The sequence below is a fragment of the Macaca thibetana genome, chromosome 18 (assembly GCF_024542745.1).
Source record: "Macaca thibetana thibetana isolate TM-01 chromosome 18, ASM2454274v1, whole genome shotgun sequence".
In the NCBI taxonomy this organism is placed as follows: domain Eukaryota; kingdom Metazoa; phylum Chordata; class Mammalia; order Primates; family Cercopithecidae; genus Macaca; species Macaca thibetana.
The window spans coordinates 9,271,781-9,294,033 of NC_065595.1; the positions used below are offsets into that span (position 1 = coordinate 9,271,781).

The following is a 22,253-nucleotide window of genomic DNA, read 5'->3' on the forward strand; positions in this document are numbered from 1 at the left end:
GGTTACATATCCAACCTTTACCAATCTTGTCCATTTTACTTCCCAAATATCTCTCATTTTTCTCCATTTCCATTACTCCCACAGTAGTCCAAGCTAAGGTCATCTTTCTCCAGTAATATGCCATCACTTGCTAACTGATCAAGCAATATCCACACTGCAAACCTCCTTCATATGATCTATTCTCCCCTGCACAACCAGAGTGGCCCTTTCAAAATTCAAATCCAGTGTTACTACCCTGATATGGTTTGTCTCTGTGTCCCCACCCAAATCTCATCTCGAATTGTAACCCCCACATGTCAAGGAAGGGACCTGTAATCCTCAAGTGTCAAGGGAAGGAGGTGATTGGATCATGGGAAGTTTCCCCCATGCTGTTCTCATGACAGTGAGTGAGTTCTCATGAGATCTGATGGTTTATCAGTGTTTGACTGTTCCTCCTTCACAGGCTCTCTCTCGCCTGCCGCCATGTAAGACATCCTTCCTTCCCCTTCTGACATGATTATAAGTTTCCTGAGGCCTCACCAGCCATACGGAACTGTGAGTCAATTAAACCTCTTTTCTTCATAAATGACCCAGTCTCAGGCAGTTCTTTACAGTAGTGTGAAAATGGACTAATACGCTATCCCATCTCCATCCCACTGCCATCTTCCCTAAAGCCCTACAGTAGATTGCTGTTACTCTTAGAATCAAGACCAGACCGCTTCCGGGGTCTACACCACTTTCTGTGGTTTTGTCCCCAGCTAGTTTACATCACATGCCCCTCCTCTTCCTTTCTCCATCACATTTCACATTTGCCATTTACTTTTTTTTTTTCTCAGCCTTCCTTTACTTTTACCCTATCATGCTCCCTCACCCCATAAAGCTTTTGTACATTCTGCGTCTCCTTCCTGGAGCATTTTACATCCCTCTGCATCTAGGTCTCTGCCTGAGCTCAGGTTCCCTAAAAAGACTGGTCTGAGGCAATGACTAAAAAGGCTCCTATTTTGTTTAAAGAAGTACAAACTCATGGCAAGAAGGTGAGGAAAACAGCTTCGGAGGGGAGGATGAGAAGCAATGCAAAGTGACATATACCATCCTGGCCACAGCTTCCCAAGTTGGGTCCTTTGCTGGGTGCATCGCTGTGGCCATGAGGGACATCTCAGAGAGGCTGCAGAGGTAAGCAAGATCTCTTTCCTGAAACAGTTTGTTCACTAGAAAAAGGGAGAAGAGGAAATGAATCTTCCTAGCTCTTTCAAAGTCTTTTTTCCTCATTACTCAATTTTCCCTGCACAGGTTAATTCACTCAGTTTCAGATCGTGACTTCCAGCCTTATTATTTGGGGAGCCAGGCTACAAACCATAGTAAATTATTTTATCCAAACCTGAAGTAATGGGGAAAACATTTTTAAAAAAAAAAAAGAGACTTGGGTGCATGGCGGGTTAGACTGGCTGTAGGTGGCAGCCAAGGGGAAAGCCTGGCCTTCTGAGGTGGAGGCTGGTCACCTTTAGCCAGGAGCGCAGGTCAGCCGAGGCTGTGGCCTAATCAGACGATACAGTGGAGCATTAAGTCAATGGTGATGCACTCTTAGAATGTGGCTACACCCCTGGTAACCACAATAACGGCATTTGCAACCATTCTAAGGACACAGAAAACTTGTTCGTAGTATTAAGAAAAAAATGGCATATAAAACTGTGTATAAAGTATGTTTCAATTATAATCTTTAATTCTGTTAGAATTCTTTTTTCCCAAGAGTATGCATTAACTTTACAGTTTTCTTTAAAAAAAGAAAAAAAAAAAGGAAGAAAACAGTATCACAAGAAGAAGGGTCAACAGATTCCACAGTAATGACTCAGGAAAGTGCAAGCATTGCAGTGATCAGAACACCCAGGCTGGCAAGAAGCCAAAGCAGTAGGGAACAGGGAGGGGCACAGTCCCAAAGCAATGTTAGGAGGCTCTGACCACTTTCTGAAGAACCCTGTATCTCCAAGACCTTCGCTTCTCCATCTGTAAATTTCAAACAAGATCTTCATTTGGGTATGAAGAGAAAGTGAGGACATGCATCTGAAAGCTGACTCAGAGACTCGGACACCCTTCCTACATTTCCTAACTGCTGCCACATGGAAAAATGTCCTATGTCACTTTCCCTCACAGAGACTATGGCCTTTTACAAATTTATCTTTTTTTCTGAAACTTCTCTGTAACTAACTTTATTTGACAATGCAGTACTAAATAATAGATGTGAAGCTTTTCACATCTGTACTGGAAAAAAACAGGTTACAAAATAAATGCCTCCAGCTATCATTACAACTGAACAGCAGAGAATATTTCAAAATATTTTGAAAAAAGATTGTTACGAAAAATTCGCACTTCAACAGTGGTTTTTCTTTTAGTGTTGGGATGTTTCTGCACTTTCCAAATTTTCTACAACCACCATAAATTTCTCATATTTCAAGAAGTATCTATTCTTCTAATGTCCATAATGAAATGATCTATCAATTTAAGATATATTTTTACATGATGATGGGCAATACTAATAGCATGAGGTGGCTCTGGCATTCTCATAATATTAGAAAAAATATCCAGTCTATTTGGGAAACAATTAAGTCTACTTGGGAAACAATTGGAAAAGTGCTTATCACTTTTAAATGATTACATTCATTGGTGCAGTAAATTTTTGTTTCTGTTGTTTGTTTTTTTGTTGTTTTTTTTTAAACAGACTCTCACTTTGTCGCCCAGGGTGGAGTGCAATGGCACAATTTCAGCTCACTGCAACCTCCACATCCTGGGTTCAAGCCACTCTCATGCCTCAGCCGCCCAGGTAGCTGGGACTACAGGCGTGCGCCACCAAGTCCAGCTAATTTTTGTATTTTTAGTAGAGACAGGGTTTTCCCATGTTGGCCAGGCTGGTCTCGAACTCCTGGCTTCAAGTAATCTGCCCGCCTTGGCCTCCAAAAGTGCTAGGATTACAGGCATGTGATGCCTGTAATCCCAGCCTGGCCTGGTGCAGTAATATACCCCCCAAAATTCTCCCCCCAGAATAATTTTAAATGTTGGTAAAATTTCATGCACAGAGAAATGTGGATTGCCATACCTTACATGATCTTGAAAAATAAAATTATATAAATGTGCCCAAATTGTATAATATAAACGATTACATGAATATATCCTTATTGTGACCATCATAAAGCCATTCAAAATTAAATTTATAGAAAAACTTTAACTTTTAATCTTGGAAATGTTTAAATATATGCAAAATACAGAGAACAGTATAATAAATTCCATAATTTCCATCACCTAAATTCAACAATTATCAACACAGTACCAAACTTACTTCATTCATACTCCTACTTACTTTGCCCCTCTCAAGTACATATTTTGTAGCAAAATCCTGACATATTATTACATCTCTAAATTCCTCAGCATGGGTGCTTCCAAGATAAAAACTTTCAGAATATGACATTATTATCACACACAAAAATTAATAATTCTTAACATAATGAAATATCTAGTCAGCATTACAAATAATTATCATTTTTCTCTATGACAGAGGAATTTCAATTCTTCTAACGACATGGGAAATGCATAGAAGGGGAAATGCCAGACACAAAACTGTATATACAACATTATTTAAATACACACAAACAAGTGTGGAGAGAGATTATACACGGGCCTTCTACAATTGAATATCTGTCACTTCAGCTGTCCACGAGCCCTCTTGTCTTCTCACATTTCTGATCTGGCGCATGTCCTACCTGGAGTCCCAACCCTCTGAGTTTATATGTTAGTAGGTGAACATGAGTGGCCACTCAGGGGGTGAACCAAGCCCATCTTCCAGCATGTGCCTTCCAGATGAGTTTTGCTGTTCTCAAAATCATTGTATGTGTACTTTATGGAAAAATATATATGTAGATTTGGGGATTTCCAAAATCTTTGTAAAATGTTCTTCTCAAGTGTCACAGACCTAGTGCAGCAAAATGTTTAATAAAGTTAATCTTCTGTTAAAGAGATAATGCTTTCCAATTTATTTATCAAATGCTTATTTTTTCTTCTATTTAAAAAATCAGAGCCAACATATTATTGCCACACTAAATTGTGAATCAAACTAGCCAATGCTTGCCAGTCACCTACTATCATACCTGCAGCACAGAGAACACACTAGAAATAGAGGTAATTATGGGGCCATGTTTTATGTTTATCCCTGAAGATTAAAAAAACGAATATATGGCACTAGCTTTCCATCTAAGAGAAACAGATTGAATAGATTTTATCTATCTTCCCTACTTTACCACATATCTGAGCATTACTTTTTACGCATATCAAACTATATGATTTAATGATAAGCCACGTATAAACAACCTGTTTTCTTTTTAACCAAGCCTTTGTACTCCTTGCCTATATAGTTTTGAGCTTAACCCTCTTAAATCGTCCATGTTTCTCAACTACTAAAGGGTATTATTTCACCATTCCATATAACATCCAACAAGGTAATCTCTGATATTATATGTATGTTCAAAATTGAATTAAAAGGCAAGTATAAGAAAATTAGTAATGAGTGACTAGATACCTTTTTAAGCCATAATCCAGGTTTCTCCAACATGAACCTAAATGATAGATGTGTTGTCTGCAAATAATTATTTTAGATGAAGATATTCTAAAGACCTATATTTAACATGTATCTAGCTATAATATACACTATTAGTGAATATAACATGAAAGACAGCTTAGATTTTGAGTTTGAATTTTTAAAAAATCTATTATTAAAAGAGAAGGAAGAAATCAAAGGTCGTGTCCCAGCCTTTGTTCTCCCTGTATGAGAGAGCACTTCCCATGAACCAGACTTCCCTTCAGCGCCTTATGACTCAATAGTGACTGTAAAGGACATCACTATCTATTCAATATACTATTTTTGGATCATGAAGCAAGTAGGGTATGCTGTCGAATATAATTCAGAAAACGCTAGTGGTTTGTAAATACGACTTTTCAAAATAGTACAAAATAAGTATATTCTTAACAGTGCTTGTCAAGAGGAAAAAGAAATTACCAGCCTGCTGTCTTTAGAAAGCATGTGTGTCATTAATAATTTAATAAAAGACAGCTCTAAAGAGGGAGGTTTCACAATGACTCTCAATAGGTGATGTGCTTATATGCACAAAGGTGCTGTGTGTGTGTGTGTGTGTGTGTGTGTGTGTGTGTATGTGTGCGAGCACACGTGTGTGTTGTAGCAGGAGAGGAAAAGGGGTATTTAGCAGAATCATTTGGAGATATTTCAAAATATACCTTCCTTCTTTCAATTAGGGCCTCATCTAACAAAGGTTTATCAAGTGTCCATCAGGTACAGACAGCTTTTAGTATGTGCAACACCCCTATCCTTTAATATCACCCCTTCAACAAGACACACATTCGTGGATGTGCTGGCTCTGTCTCTGGAGGTGAGAGATAGTGTATGCTGTGCTTAATCTGTTTACCTCTACAAAAGTCTTCCTTATCTTTAACTAATTAAAGACTCTTCCATATAATACCCAAAGAAGCAATCTATTATCGCATCTATTTTCGAGCTATGAAACAACAAAGTGAGACACCAAAAATTTGAGAAATTCTCCAAGATTACACAGCTAGCCATTAGTAAAGGTAAGATTTGAGCTCCAAAGAGCAGATGAGAATGCATGCCATGGACAGGCAGATGACCCTGGGGGAGAGAGAAAAAGGAAGCCGTCAGGACTGAGCCAAGCATGGCCAGTTCCTCCTTCTCACCAGTCAGGGAAGGGACATGCCTCCTTCTCCTGGAGGAATGTCCAGGATGAGGGGCAGAGTAAAGCGGAAGTGTTACCCAAATACAAGTCCCTCCAGAGGGAAACACGAGCCCATGTTTTAAGATTCTCCCTAAAAGCAAATACTTGTTCTGAGGGGAAACAAGTACCTGGATGAGCACTAGAGCAGTGTGAGAAGCAAGGTTCAGTTTGTGGATTCTTCTTGAAAGACGGAATGCATATTTTCTCTAGCCTCCCTGTTTAATCATGCCTTATTATGCCAAGTTTACATGACACTTAAGATAGAGAAAACTTCAGAAATCCAAATTAACACACTTAGCACAGCCTATCTAAGGAAGAAAATTCAGTGTGTCCACGTGGCTGAGCTCTCAGCTCCTTTCTATTGATTGTACACAGTGCACACATCATCTCTCCATCTCTCTCCTCATGCCAGTGCACAGCAAAACACGCTGGCTCTCCCCCATGGGACTGTCACAGCCATGTCAAGTTTATCCTCCTCCTCTCAAGACTGCTTTTAAAACCCCAGTGTGTGCGCGCGTGTGTGCGCGCGTGTGTATGTTCTACTCTGCACACATCATTACCTCCTTCTTGTTTTCTTCTTCCTAATTTCCTTTTTTTTTTTTTTTTTGAGAGAAAGTCTCACTGTGTCACCCAGGCTGGAGTGCAGTGGCACAATCTCAGCTCACTGCAACCTCCACCTCCTGGGTTCAAGCGATTCTTCTGCCCCGGTCTCCCAAGTATCTGGGATTACAGATGCACACCACCACACCTGGCTAATTTTTGTATTTTAGTAGAGATGGGGTTCCGCCATGTTGGCCAGGCTGGTCTCCAACTCCTGACCTCGAGTGATCCACCCGCCTCAGCCTCCCAAAGTGCTGGGATTACAGGCGTGAGCCACCATGCCCCGGCCTCCTCTTTAATTATTATCAGAATTTCCTACAGCGAATTTCACACTACAAATCTGTTTTCTTCTCCTTAAAAAATGTGCAAATAGGCCTGTTCAGAGATTCAAAGAAAATTGAAATCTTCCACAGAGGTTAATAAAACAGTTGTTATGACATATAAAAAGGATGGAGATTATCCATTGATTTTGCATAATATCCATGGCAGTTAGCTCAAGAATTCTGGAATTGGCTTCTCAATTACTTTCAGGCTAATACTGAAGCCTAAAAAGAAGAAAAAAATTAAAACCTTAACAAATCAGAAAATTAATAGATTAATAAAATTTAAAAATAAATTAAAATTTCATTTATTTAAAAAATAAAATTTAAAAATTAAAACCTTAATAAAAAGTTGTCCTCCAACTAAGAAAAAGCTCCAGGAGTCCCAATGACCCCACTCACTCACTCCCATTAAGGTAATCTCCATAAAGTGCACTGAATGAGTGACTTAAATGAAAAATAGTAATAATTCCACAATTACAAAATAATAGAAATTGTATGCAAATTTTTGTAGGCTCTTTTCCCAGAGTTGAACTGAGCCTCTGTCTAAACCCTATTGGTTTTCTCCTCCCCTGTGACAATGTACAACGTCACAGCATGAATCCAGCAGGGTGCAGGACATCACATACGGAGATCGTTGCTTCTGAAGGGTTTTCAGGTGCACAAAGACAGGCTGCAGGTGGTGCAGTAAACTTCAGAAATGCACGAGAGTATCATGCATCCTGATTCAACCATCCCATCTGTATATATTTTAAAAATGGGATCCTTGCGGAGCATAAATTGATTCGTTTCTATGCTGATTCTTATTTTCTCAATGGCCGACGGGCATATGCAAATATTTTTAGCTAGGTCAGTATCACACGCATACACACCACACACGGCAGACAAAAACTGCCACCTACCAACCTTCTTTAAATAAACAAATTCGACAAGTCAAAACCAAAGACCGTCAAGGAAAATAAATGTGTTGTTATAAGTAGGTGATGCTTTTGTAATTCCATTTGGATATTTTCCACAAATTGCAAGTAGGTTAAATCCCCCAGTAAGATCTACATTTCTCCCAAATGTATGATTCACAGGTGTAGCTGCAGCCTAAGGGAGAGGGCATCTTGCTGGTGCAGCCAGTCCCCAGGAGGTCTGCATCCACCCTGTGCCAGGTCTCACTCCACTCCATTCCAAGAAATCCCCAGCCAACCTCGGAAAGAATCACATAGCCTCTTTTCTGAGAAAATAATAAGCCAAACAATTAAATTAGAGGACAGCAAATTTCTCTTCATTTCATTGCAATCTGAATGTGAATTATCAAGTTGTCTAATATGTTAAAGTGTTCATGTTTGCATCCCTGTGTTATCTCCACTGATTTTACTCTTGTCATTGGTATAATGATTGCAGGACTGAGCCAAAACTTCTGGAAAAAAACAGAAGATTAAGTATGGATCTCCTCTAAATTTTTGTTTACATATCATAATTTTTTTAAAAAAAAAAAAAGCACATTCATCAATACAAAATTTTTTAACTAAACATTACAAAATAAATAGTAAACATGGACTACTTTCAACTAGAACTATATTAATGCAACTCAGTTCACAGTCCCCATTTTACTTTGTCAGATCAGAAAAACTCATCAAAATGGAGACCTGCAAATAAGAGGAGGAAGAGGAAGGAGAGAGAACACAGAAATCTTCCAAGTGGCTTCAGTGACAGGAGGGGAGGAGCCAGTCACTACCTGCCATTTGCATGTTTTTGTTCCTCTTGTGTATTGCTCCTATTTATGCATGTGTGTGCAGGTATGTATTAGCTATACCAGAATTTTCTTTTTTTTTTTTTTGGAGACGGTGTCTTGCTCTGTCCCCCAGGATGGAGTGCAGTGTTGTGATCTCAGCTCACTGCAAGCTCTGCATGCCGGTTCACGCCATTCTCCTGCCTCAGCCTCCCAAGTAGCTGGGACTACAAGCATCCGCCACCACGCCTGGCTAATTTTTTGTATTTTTAGTAGAGATGGGGTTTCACCGTGTTAGCCAGGATGGTCTCGATCTCCTGACCTTGTGATCTGCCCGCCTCGGCCTCCAGAATTTAATTTTCTATATATAATCAACATATCCCACAAAAGGTTTGAAATACGTGCCATTCACATTAAAGAATGTACATACGTCACTCCTAAAAGCTGAGAACTTTCTAAACACACAATAAAAGGGTACCTAGATGTAGAAGTTACCCAAAACGTGGTCACCAATGATTGGACAGTAAGAATCAAAGTAGCTCAGCAAAGAGGGTTTATTTCTAGCTACAGTGCTCCAGAAGGCATAACAGAGAAAAGGGGGCTGAGAGGACCCTGACGTGATGTTAGGATAGGTGAAGAAATGTGTAGAAAGAAGACAAATGCCAAATAGTTGAAAGACAGGAAAAAAAAAGTACATGATTCAAACATTTCAATGTGGTCACCATTATTTTCACTACTTCTACTACTATTTATATTATTTATGTACATTAAGGACCTGTATTGAAACACATTCAAGGCAAAAACTGAAAGCAACAAATGAAAACATTAGTGTGATTGGAGCAAATGGTTTGTGGAAGGAGTGCTAACCAAAAATAAGGCTAAAAATAAAAACTGGACCCAAACTTTGGAGATTTGGAAATCCAAAATAATAATGTGTTTAGATTTTAACCTATAGGTAACAGGAGTAAAAGTTTTTATGCTGTAACCTATGTAAAAGAGATGTGTCTGAAGTATTCAATTGGTAGTGATGTTAGGAGGAATAAAACTGGGAAAAGGAGACAACTTCGATCACATAAATGAGGTGTGTTCATTCCAGTGCAAGACAAATAACATTTTTATGAAATTCTCTACTTCGGTTTTGAAAAAGACAAATGGATGTTGACAAATCAAGGCATAAAACAAAGTCGGAGGCATCAGGGTCAGAAATATGTCTGTGGTATTTCTTTTAGTCAAACAGTTCAGAGGCAGGGCCGTGTTTAATAATTAAACATTTGTTCTCAATGCACTCTAGTGTGTCACTCCAGAATATCCAGGAAGCAAAAAAGTTGATTGTAGGTCACCCAATTTCAATTGGAAGAGAATTTTGACCAATGAAGTAAGCACGCAAGTAACTTCTCCCAAAATATTGCAGAGTAGCTAGAGTCATTGTTGCGAGTGCAGCTGAGAGCTATGATGGGCACACCCTGTGGTGGCAGGTGTTTGTCCTGCATGCTGCTGCACATCAGGATTCCAAATCACACACTTGGGAGGGAACTGACACCTTATCCTGAAATGACAACGCCAGCATGGCCAAGGTTTCTCTTGCATGGCTATGACCCAGAAGGCACAACTGGTCAGACACAAAGCTGAGCTTTCTGCTAGGGTCAGTCAGACAAGGAAACACTGTTTTATTCCATGCTGCTCAGGGCCTCAAAGAGCCTCACATTTACCCAGCTTTGCCTAACACCTCCCATTCTCCAAAATGATCTGGCAACACTCCCACTCATATCCCAGCCATGGCGTCATACCCACTTCCATCTGACTATATCCCTTCAGGTATTAGAAAGGAAACAACCTATTTATTTTTAATTAATTATGAAAAATACTTAATTTGTTATTTACACCATCATCTCATTACATGAAGGACTTGAGCCAGATTTCAGAGATATGTATGAGAAAATGGGACAATAAATAAGTTGGAAATTTGAAGAAAAAAATATGAAGGAAGGAAAATAAGATGATAGAAATAGAAGTCATAAAAAGATGATATTATAATATAAAGTATATGCTGAAATTCCACTGAGTAGGGCTCACTGGAAGAGACTGGATGTTAAAGCTTTAGAAACAAGTAAATGTGAGATTGGTTGATAAGTCTATGGACCTGTATTCGCTGCAGGTCATTGGAAGAACTGAATTGAAAGTAAAACATGAGTCAGTAAAATGCCCAGAATAGAAAGAGATAAGTAGTTAAGATAAATGAGAAAAAGTAAGCAGAGCTTGCTATTGTGATTGTAGAGAAAGAGGAATCATGATGCTCTGCATTCTTGTGGGGACAGGGACCCAGCAGAAACAGCTCTGCCACAATTCACAAAGCAGGTGGGATGAAGTGGAATTTGAAATTTTACGAAGATGTCTATGGCTACCTTGTCCAGGTCACAGGTTAGGAATTTAAGTCTAAAATTTTGCAAATTTCTCTCTGAGCCTCTTGGCAACCAAAACACAGTAAAGAGGAAAATCACGAAACTGCAGCAGCATTTCACAAACTGGTATCTGCTTAATGCTGTTCTGCCAGATCATAATTGAAATGTCCCACATACCACACACATGATGTAAGAAATATTAGCAAATTCAGGATTTAAATAAAGTTAATGTTTGTTTCTTCTTAACTGTTCAACCACACAGAGCCGTTAATGTGATGATTACCATATAAAGGGGTCAGAAAGCTTTTTCCATGTGCCACTTACCAGTCTGCTTAGAAAAAGACTGCAGAACACAGTTTGGGGAGTAATGACTTAAAAAACTAATGATGGAAAACCCTCAAAAAACTGTGTCTAGAAGAAATATACCTCAACAAAATAAAAGTTATATATGACAGCTAGTATCATACTGGATGGAGGAAAACTGAAAACTTTTTCTCTAGTATCTGGAACATGACAAGAACGCCCACTTTCACCACTGTTATTCAACATAGTACTAGAAATCCTAGCTAGACTAATCAGACAAGAGAAAGAAATAAAGTGCATCCAAACTGGAAAGGAAGAAGCCAAATTATCCTTATTTGCAGATGATATAATCTCGTATTTGGAAAAACCTAAAGACTCCACCAAAAACCTATTAGAATTTATTCACAAATTCAGTAAAGTTGCAGTATACAAAGTCAACATACAAAAATCAATAGCATTTCTCTATGCCAACAGTGAACAATATGAAAAAGAAATCAAGAAAGTAATCCCATTTATGATAGCTACAAATAAAATAAAATACCTAGGCATGAATTTAACCAAATAGGTGAAAGATCTCTGCAATGAAAACTATAAAACATTAATGCAAGAAATTGAAAAGGACACACAAATATATGGAAAGATATTCCATGTTCATGGATTGGAAGAATCAATATTGTTAAAATATCCATACTATCCCAAAAATCTACAGATTAAATGCAATTCCTATCAAAATACCAATGATATTCTTCACAGCAATAGGAAAACTAATCTTAAAATTTATATGGAACCCCAGAAGACCCAGAATAGCCAAAGCCAACCTGAGCAAAAATAACAACACTAGAGAAATCACACTAACTGACTTCAAATTATATTACAGAGTTATGATAACCAAAACAGCATGGTACTGGTATAAAAACAGACACATACATCAATGGAACAAAACAGAGAACCTTGAAGGAAATCCATACCTTTACAATGAACTCATTTTTGACAAGAGAGCCAAGAATATACATTGGGGAAATAGTCTCTCCAATAAATAGTGCTAGGAAAATTGGATATTCATATGCAGAAGAATGAAACTAGATCCCTATCTCTATCCATATACAAAAATCAAATCAAAATCCATTAAGTACTTAAATCTAATACTTCAAACTATGAAACTACTACAAGAAAACATTGGGGAAACTCTCCAGGATTGGTCTGGACAAAGATTTCTTGAGTAATACCCTACAGGCATAAGCAACCAAAGCAAAAATGAACAAATAGGATCACATCAAGTTAAAAAGCTTCTACAGTAGCAAATGAAATAATCAACAAAGTGAAGAGACAGCCCAGAGTATGAGAGAAAAATATTTGCAAACTATTCATCTGACAAGGAATAACCAGAATATATGAGGAGCTCAAATAACTCAATAGGAAAAAATTCAATAATCCAATTTAAAAATGGACAAAGATCTGAATACACATTTCTCAAAAGACATACAAATGGAAAACAGGTCTATGAAAAGGTACTCAACATCACTGATCACCAGAGAAATGCAAATCAAAACTACAATGGGATATCATCTCAACCCAGTTAAAATGGCTTTTATTCAAAACACAGTAAATAACCAATGCTGGTGAGGATATAGAGAAAAGGGAACCCTTGTACACTGCTGATGGTAATATAAATTATTACAAGTACCTCAAAAAACGAAAAATAGAACTACTACAGCAATTCCACTGCTAGGTATATACCCAAAAGAAAGGAAATCAGTATATCTAAAAGATATCTGCCCTCCCATGTTTACTGCAGCACTATTCCCAATAGCCAACATTTGGAATCAACCTAAGTATCCATCAATGGATGAATGGATCAAGAAAATGTGGTACATATACACAATGGAGTACGATTCAGTCATTTTAAAAAATGAGATCCTGTCATTTGCAACCACATAGATGGAACTGGAAGTCATTATGTTAAATAAAATAAGCTGGGCACAGAAAGACAAACTGCACGTTCTCACTCATTTGTGGGAGCTAAAAATTAAAACAATTGAACTCGTGGAGATAGAAAGTAGAATAATGGTTAACAGAGGCTGGGAAGGGTGATGGGGATGGGATTGGAAGTGGGGATGGTTAATGGGTACAAAAGTATGATAGAATGATTAAAATCTAGTATTTGATAGCACAACAGGGTCTCAAGTCAATAATTTTTGTACATTTTTAAATAACTAAATGTGCATAATTGGAATGTTTATAACACAAAGACATGATAAATGCTTTCAGTGATGTACACCCCATTTGCCTTGATATGATTATATATTGGATGCCTGTATTAAAATATCTCATGTAGGCCAAGCATGGTGATTAACTTCTGGTTTCCTAGCACTTTAGGAGGAAAGGCAGGAGGATCACTTGAGGCTAGGAGTTTCAGACCAGTCTGGGCAACATGGCAAGACCCCCATCTCTACACTTTTTTTTAAATTAACCAGGCATAGTTATCTGTAGTCCCAGCAACTTGAGAGGCTGGGGCAGAAGGATTCCTTGAGCCTGAAAGGTCACTACCCTGCTGTGAGCCAGGATAGCACCACTGCACTTCAGCTGAGTGACAGAGTAAGACCTTGTCAATAAATATATATTATATATAATGTATCCCATAAATATGTACACCTACTATGTACCCATAAAAAATAAAATTTAAAAAGATGAACAGTCAAAAGGAAAAGAAATGTTCAGGAAAAGTTTAGTTTTCCTTAGGTATCAATAATTAGGAAACACAGCATTCTTTCATAAAAAGAATTGGGCAACACACTTTCCATAGGGAATATGTTCCAAGTCCCTCAGTGAATGAGTAAAACCTTGGATAACACTGAACTCTTTACATACTGTATTTTTTTTCAATACAATAAACAAGACAGCTACTAAGTGACTAACAGGGGGAGGTAATATCTACAGTGTGGATATACTGAACAAAAGGATGACTCATGCCCCGGGTGGGATGGAGCAGGACAGCATATTTCACCACACTACCAAAAACAGCAGGGAATTTTAAAATGTATGAATTATTTCTGGAATTTTCTATTTAATATTGTTGGACCTCAGTTGGCCTCGGGAAGCTGAAATCACAAAATGCGAAAGTGCAGATGAGAAGGGAGGACTACATTTAGGCTGGGAGCCCCCATGAAGGTCACTCTGTGAATGTGGAGCACAAAATCCATGACCTCGACCTTACAAAAAAATGTCCTAATATCATTTCTCTGACAACATCCCTTGACATGGTCATATGCATAAAACTGAAGAAAATGTGTACATGTAGTTTTAAAAAAAAAAAAAAAAAAAAAAAAAAGCGTGGTCGCAGTGGCTCATGCCTGTAATCTCAGCACGTTGGGAGGCCTAGGAGGGTGGATCACCTGAGGTCAGGAGTTCGAGACCAGCCTGGCCAACATGGTGAAATCTCATCTCTACTAAAAATACAAAAATTAGCTGGGTGTAGTGGCGGGCACCTGTAATCCCAGCTACTGGGGAGGCCAAGGCATGAGAATTGCTTGAACCCAGTAGGCAGAGGTTGCAGTGAGTCGAGATTGCACCACTGTACTCCAGCTGGGGGATAGAGTGAGACTCTTGTCTCAAAAAAAAAAAAAAAAAAAAAAAAAAAAAAGGCCAAAATTATTGTCTGATTCTCTAAACATGTGGTTTTCTAGTGGTCTAACTTGATCCCAGAGTTCTAAAATTTAGAACAATAAGAAGAATAGATTATCACATGTACTTCAAGTAATCTTGAAGAAATGTTCTAGCCTGATATCTAAGCTAAGATATCCTACAGCTAAGAGTTAAAGCTCTTTGGAAAGTATTTGCAGATAATCTACACCACAAATTAAAGACAGATTGATTTATTTGTGCACAAAGAAAAAGACTCAGATTTTAATCCCTTAATAAAAGTTATAGATTTATGCTTTAATAGAAAGCTCTGAAACTTGTCCATCAGGTAGGTAAAGGAAAGGTTGGAGAAAAGGACAAGTATCTTAACAGCAATATCAAATCCACTCAAACAAAAAGTCTCAAAGTTTTACATTATAGAGCTTATAAATAAGTATTTTATACTAGAGAATTTTTAAAGCAGATGTTATAAAATGCCCATTTAAAACTTCTTTCCAGATTGCAAAGAACATCTAATTTTAATGAAGGTAACTTCTTGGTGTACCTCCAAGATAAATTGAATACAAAATGTAATCCCAAGTAACTAAATGAGTTAACCTGCTAGATAGGATTTTAGTGATAAGCCAATTATATTTAGAGAATGCCTGCCAAAAAATAATGACTAGATTTTCAGAAAAATTGATCTTGAGCCATTCTTACTGATGCAACTTTGAGAGCAGGGCCACATGCCTACTGAGGAATGGCCAGTTTTTGACAGTCACACCTTGTTGTCAGCACCAGAAGTCTCCCTTTTTATTCTCATGTCAATAAAGCATCCAGCATTCAGAACAGCGTCATGTCATTGAGAAATAAGATAAAAATAGAACCCTAATATGGTTCTATTTGCCCCTTTTAAAACTGCTCTTATCAAAGAGAGAGTTCTTACTCAGCTAGACATGTGTGGAGGCTTCTATCTGAGCCTAAAGGGTTGACCAGGGCCCAGAGTGGCAGCTGTTATGAGCTCTTACACCCAAGCTCATTCTTCCCTGGTGCAGAGTCAAAGACTTACCCACCATCTGCAGGGAACAGTCCTATCTGTCTTACATTATTCTCACACTTTGTGTGTTGTCTAGTGTCAATATTGGTGTTCCTACTTAACAGGGAGCCTATGCTAAGCTAGAGCCAATGGCTACAATCAGTCCACATGAGCTCCCTGCCTACCTCAGCAGAGATGATCATGAAACTATGCCCATTCCTCCCAGCTTCACATGAGATGGAGGAGCATCAGTCGCTTCTTCTGAGTGAGCATAACCAATTTCCCCATTCTGCTGCAATTGTCAGAGCCTTTAGGTCTCATTCTCTGATTCAGGGCCCCTGCTATTATTACACCAGGAATCAAAGAGTGACCAGAAAAACAACCAAAGGTATATTTTGTTTTTAACAAAATAAGAATAAAATTATGTAGCAAAAGACAACATACAATGATGTTAGCACTCAGAAATGGGTTTTTTTGCAAGCTGATACTCTGAAATATGTCCTGAGGCTTGTCTTGGATAAGATCTACAAACTGGTCTCTGGCCAAGTTGCTGTGAATCATTGTAGGAGACACTGAGGTCTAGGTTCTAATCTTGCTATAACTCCTCTGCAAAAGCAGCCTATCACACAGTGCTCTTGCATTCTTTGAGCTTCTGAAACAAGTGAAAAGGAGCCACTGATGTACTAATACTTTCTAGGGAGTGAATTGCCACCCCCAACATGCTATCTTCCTTCTTATTCATCAGTGCCTTCTGTACAAACTAAGCCAATGATAAAATTCAAAGTGTTCTGTCGAGGAAGATGGATAAGCCATTCGTCCCACACCCAGGAAGCTAAAAGGCAATATTGGGGTAATACATTTTATATATATAATATATATATATAAAATATATACACACACAGTATGTATGTTATATATAATTATGTATTTATATATATTTTTCATATAAAATATGTTTATATTTTTCATATAAATATATAACTATATATTTTATAATGTATATATAATATATATTATGTACTATATATTACCCTATATATATATAAATATATAGGTTTTAGATTCAGCCTTGGGCTTAAATCTAGGCTTCATCACATGCTGCCTTGGTCAGTTTGCTTAACCTTCCATACTTTAGTATAAAAGGTGTTCGGCACAGTGTTTCGCCCAAAGTTAACAAACTGTAATTATTATCTATAATATATCCAGAAAGTAAGGGGACTTTAAGGATCATTGTTGGCTTAATATACACCAGTAATTCTTGTAGACACATATTTTATACATTGACTCCTTGGTAAGTCTACTTAGGCTGTAGGTGTGTGTGTGTGTGCGCGCGCGTGCACGCATGTGTGTGTGTAGTCATCCCTTGGAATCTGGCAAAATTCCCATAACTTATAAATATTATAGCAGAACTGGGTTTAAACCCTGACTCTATCTGGCCCAAAGCCAGATACCACCACAGAACACTGGTGCTACAGTCTGAAGCTACCCTGTCCCAATGTGGGAGCCACTAGCCAATATGGCTATTTAAATTTAAATTCTAATTAGTTAAATTAAAAATCAAGTTCCTCAGTTGCACTGGCCACACTTCCAAGGCTTATGGCCACAGTGTTGGATAACAGAGATATTAGAACATAGCTATCAGCACTGAAAATTCCACTGGATAGCACCAATCTAGATAAAAGGATGAACACAATAAACATTTTTTATAGGCCAGAAAAATGATGGTGTCTGTTAAGTTAAAGCAATGATAGGCCGGGCGCGGTGGCTCAAGCCTGTAATCCCAGCACTTTGGGAGGCCGAGGCGGGTGGATCACGAGGTCAGGAGATCGAGACTATCCTGGCTAACATGGTGAAACCCCGTCTCTACTAAAAATATAAAAAACTAGCCGGGCGTGGTGGCGGGCGCCTGTAGTCTCAGCTACTTGGGAGGCTGAGGCGGGAGAATGGCGTGAACCCGGGAGGCGGAGCTTGCAGTGAGCCGAGATCACTGCCACTGCACTCCAGCCTGGGAGACACAGCGAGACTCCGTCTCAAAAAAAAAAAAAAAAAAAAAAAAAAAAAAAAAAAAAAAAGCAATGATAGAATGAAGGCAGTGATCATTCTGTATCCCTGAGTGGGTTGTGATAGTTATAATGAGCATAACTAAATAAAACTCTCACCTTCACCGTTAGGTCTCTAGTACGCCGGAGTTAGGAAGCAACTAAGTTCCTAGAAGTTGCTGTTATCTGTCTGGTTAATATGCTTTCATCAAGCTCAGAGAAGGGTTCTGTTAATGTAAGTTTGTCTCCATTTATTTAGCAAACTGTTACCAGTAAAATAAAATTGTGTGGAACAGTCAAACAAGGTGTTAGGAATATCACTGCATACACATGCCAGTATCAACTCCTTTGCAAGTTTATTTAAGCTGTTAGCTCTTTTCTTTGGTGCTCAGTTAGATACTTGTTTGGGCTTTTTCTACTTAAAACAATAGTAGAAATGACCAAGTGTTTGAATTAGCCTCCTTTTCAAGAGTTCAGTTTAACCAGCTTTAAAAAAAAAAAATACTTGTAGAATAGAATTTTCATTTCATTTTTATTCATTTGCTTAATCAATAAATATTTGGAAAAAAATAAATATTTGCTTATCACCTACTCTGTATCTATCTGCTGCTGAGCTGGATGCTAAGGATGAAAAAATTAACCAAAATAAACAGGGCCCCTAATGCCACGGTATTTAGAGTTTTCAGTCTTCTCTTACCATAGAATATTTAGACTTTACTACAAAAGATAAAAAAATATATAGGAAATAATTTGACTTACATAACTTAGCAAATGATGACACATCCCAAGTATGACAAATTAATCACCACTGGAATATAAATTCTTGTTCACCATTCTCTCTTTCTCTTCCTTACTATGCCACCGTCTTATACTACAAGCCCTGTAAATATTACATTTATTCTCAGAGAAAATTTAGATATAAAGTGCTTAATTTTTTTTTCATTGATTGGAAGAAAAAAGTACAACAAAAAAAAACACAATTGTTGTTTCAAGTTTATACACTACGTAGAGATCCTAGAAATAGATATCCCGCCTGGCAAAGAAAACCAGAACTGGACAGAGGTTAAGGTTAAAGTTGTGAACACAGATTCTATTCAGGAACAACTGCAAAGGAGAAAGAAAACCAGGCTCAATTTCAAATATAGCATGGACAAGTGGGGATTTATAGCCAAGGAGGAGGGTGAGGTCAGTGGATGGAAAATTACTGAGAGGAAACATCAGATATAATGGGAATTCTGGCTAAACCGACCTCATAGGATTCTTGGTGAAGGTGGGCCAGAATGATCACATACCAAAGGTTATGGGGATGAAAAATTTGATTGTAAAACCACATTCAGATCTTTGAAAGTCTGCTTTCTATGTCACTATATTTAAATTATAAATGCAAGTGAGTTGTTGGCAATGCAGCATCCGAAAGCTGAGTTAACTAGCCAGGAAGACTCTACAAGTAAGAATCCTTTCATTTTATCGAATTTGGCCAAGAAGAATTCTTAAAAAGGTGAGCCTACAAAAGCCAGTGTGATTGAACATTGTCTCATGGTCTATGCAGTCAATTTGCATCTTCCTTATGGCCTGAAGACAAGTGGCCATGAGCAGTGAGCATTTTTTACTGGAGTCTAAGAACCCATACTGTTTCTAAATGCAATCTAATGGAAAATTCCACTGGGAAAGAAAATCACAAGTCAACCTAAACCAGTAAGATAATATTAAAAGAACAGAGAATGGACAATAACAGTAACTTCATTTTTGTGTAACACTTATCTCTATCATGAAAAAGCTAATTGTCTTAGTATTGCCTAAAACACTTGGAAGACTAAGGACATGCTAAGGAAGAACTAGTCCTGTTAAGAACATTCAGAACAGAAACTGCCAATCTTAATAGCAACTGTTCTTTTCAATAACTGTATATTCAACGTTCTGTGTATTTTGACTTTGGTTAGAAGAGGTAATAAGAAGATGACTGTCTATTTAAATATGAAATAAAGTAATGCAACAATTGTGCATTTCTTTCTTTCCCAGGACCTCACACAATCACTTCAAATGCTGCCATCAAAAAGGAGAACATTTTGGTATAGGAAGAAGATTGATTTGTAAAGAAAGATCAGGGTGCGGTTTGCAAGAGATACAGGTTCTACATTTGTTTTTCTATGTGAAAAATACAACAGTTATGTTGCATTGACTATAGATGACAAGACAACTAAAAGAGACCCACCAGATTTCTCTTCATAGGTCTAATTTTACCCTCAATTTTTCCTTTTCCAAATATGAAACTTAAATTTTTGTCTTCTTCCTTTAAACATTCTTGGTCATGCATTAGTGGTTTCCAGTCAATACTTTTCCTCTTTAATTTCATCAAGTTTTAAATTGATTTTGAAAACCTTTTTCCATCAAATAAATGTTTTAAACTCTTTCTGGCCAATTAACCTTCTTTGCTCCCAAATAGTTCTTACTAGGGTAGCCCTTCTTATTCATCTAATCATCCTGTCATCATAAAATTCTAGTATTATTTTCTAACAGTTGAGTACAATGCATATTCCTTCCCCCAAAGAATTCACAATTGACTTTAAGAGGTAAATGATATACACATGTTATGGTAAATAACAATACAAATCAGTAAATTACACATTCACCAAAGACCTTTTAAGGATGGTGTTTACTGTACAGCTGAGGTAATCAAAAAAGTCTATTTTTAGAAAAAGTGAACTTAATCGGGTTCTAAACAAAGGAAACACTAGAGAGGGAAGACATTCTATACAAAATAAATGGAGAAATAACTGTTAGGATCACAAGCAGAAATAACATGCACATGTTATATTTCAGAAGACAGTGACAAGCCAATTTGGCTATATAGAAAGGTTTACAAAACTTTCTTAATCACTGAGTTTTACTGGCCTTCTTTCTAGAACATTCAGGACTGATAATAACTTCCCCTCAGTGATGTAAGTACATTCATGTAAAAAAAATTAGACCCAGAGAAAATGTTCATTGTTTCTAAACAATATTTCTATATTTCAGGATCTTCAAAATCCAGGTAAGAAACACAGTGAGGAACTCATCCACAGCAAGCTTGGCCCCATCCATCAGTACCAATGAAGAGAGACAAATCAGGATAGAAAGACATCACTACCGTCTCTATTGTCAGTGATATTATGGGCTAATGAATAAAAATAACTGCTTTACAGTGTTCTACAGTGTTCTATAGCGATTTCATATACTCCTTTCATTCTTGCAATGACCCAAATTTAAGTGTCGTGTTTAAACCTAAGTTAGGCATACATTAATATCTCTATTTTACTAACAAAAAAAATCCGAGGTTAAGTGATTTATCCTTGGTTGCCTTCCTGTCAATGGCAGAACCACACTTTTTAAACCTGGTCTTTGGAAACCACAAGTGCTCTGCCACCAGTGCCCCAAAGATCAGCAAAGATCCTAGAACTGCTTAGTAGTAGCCGATGAAGTCACAAGTTTCTTTTCTTCAGATTCTTCCCTAAATGACATCACTCATGGCTATAATGCAGAGCTAAGTTAATCATCCCAATCAACTGCACAGCCAATTAAATAAAAATATTAGAATGTCGTACTTGACTGTTCTATAATCCATGCCGTCACTATGCACTTCTGCCTGGTCAATTACATGCCTCACTCATAACGTCACTCACAAGAGGCTGGATTGCCACAATTCCTCACCATTGCAGGGAGATGAAACTTTTCCTGATTTTTAATCAGTAGGTTGTTTTTAATAAGAGTACCTGAAGATATAAATGTAAATATACTTCTACCTAGAAACATGTTCCATTATGATCTTGTACACACACAAAAGACCTCACTTTGTTGCACATTTCTTCCATTAGCTGTCCAATACACTACATTTACAGAAATAGTGGTTAGGGAACCACTCAAGTTGCCGCTACTTTGCAAAATGATTAAACAATCTCAGGTTTTGGAAAGACATACCCAGCATACGTTAGATCTCCTCTTATTTGAGTGCTTTCTTTGTGGTCCACGCAGCAAGGTCAACTCTCCACATAAAATTAAAGGGTTGAAATACACCTGTCTTGGCTCTGAAGTTGCCCCCTGAGCCACATCTAGAGAGTGCATGCTGAAAACAACGGCCAACGAAAATCAGGGTGTTTCCCCTGGAAAAATCTATACAATTTAAGAGTGAGAGAGAGGGAATGGTAGACTCCTAATTAAAGTTTGAAAGGTTTCTTAACTTTCTTAAAGAGTAATAGCATAGCAGAGACTGATTTTCAAAGGGGATCGTTAATTTTCCTTAATTTTAAACTAAATCTCAAAGGATATTTTATTCATATTCAGAAAAGGATAAATGGAAGATCAAAAAGCAGTAATGCAGACCTCACCAGTGCCCAGCCCCTGAGGGAACCATTGCACTGCATTTTTTATGTCAGCCGACCTTTCCTTTTTAGTATTCATGAAAACTTAGCAAATAATC

At 37.7% G+C, this 22,253-nt stretch overlaps 1 protein-coding gene across 1 annotated transcript; it reads left to right on the top strand.

Annotated features, from left to right (window-relative positions):
- The first annotated feature begins 1,050 nt into the window (after nt 1–1,050).
- On the top strand, nt 1,051–21,156 carry LOC126941379 (Gilles de la Tourette syndrome chromosomal region candidate gene 1 protein-like). Its single transcript, XM_050767908.1, is given in 6 exon segments — nt 1,051–1,117; nt 4,657–4,674; nt 4,759–4,775; nt 8,296–8,400; nt 8,402–8,472; nt 20,816–21,156. Coding segments are annotated over 6 exon segments (408 nt in total). The 3' UTR covers nt 20,946–21,156.
- The last annotated feature ends 1,097 nt before the right edge of the window (nt 21,157–22,253 follow it).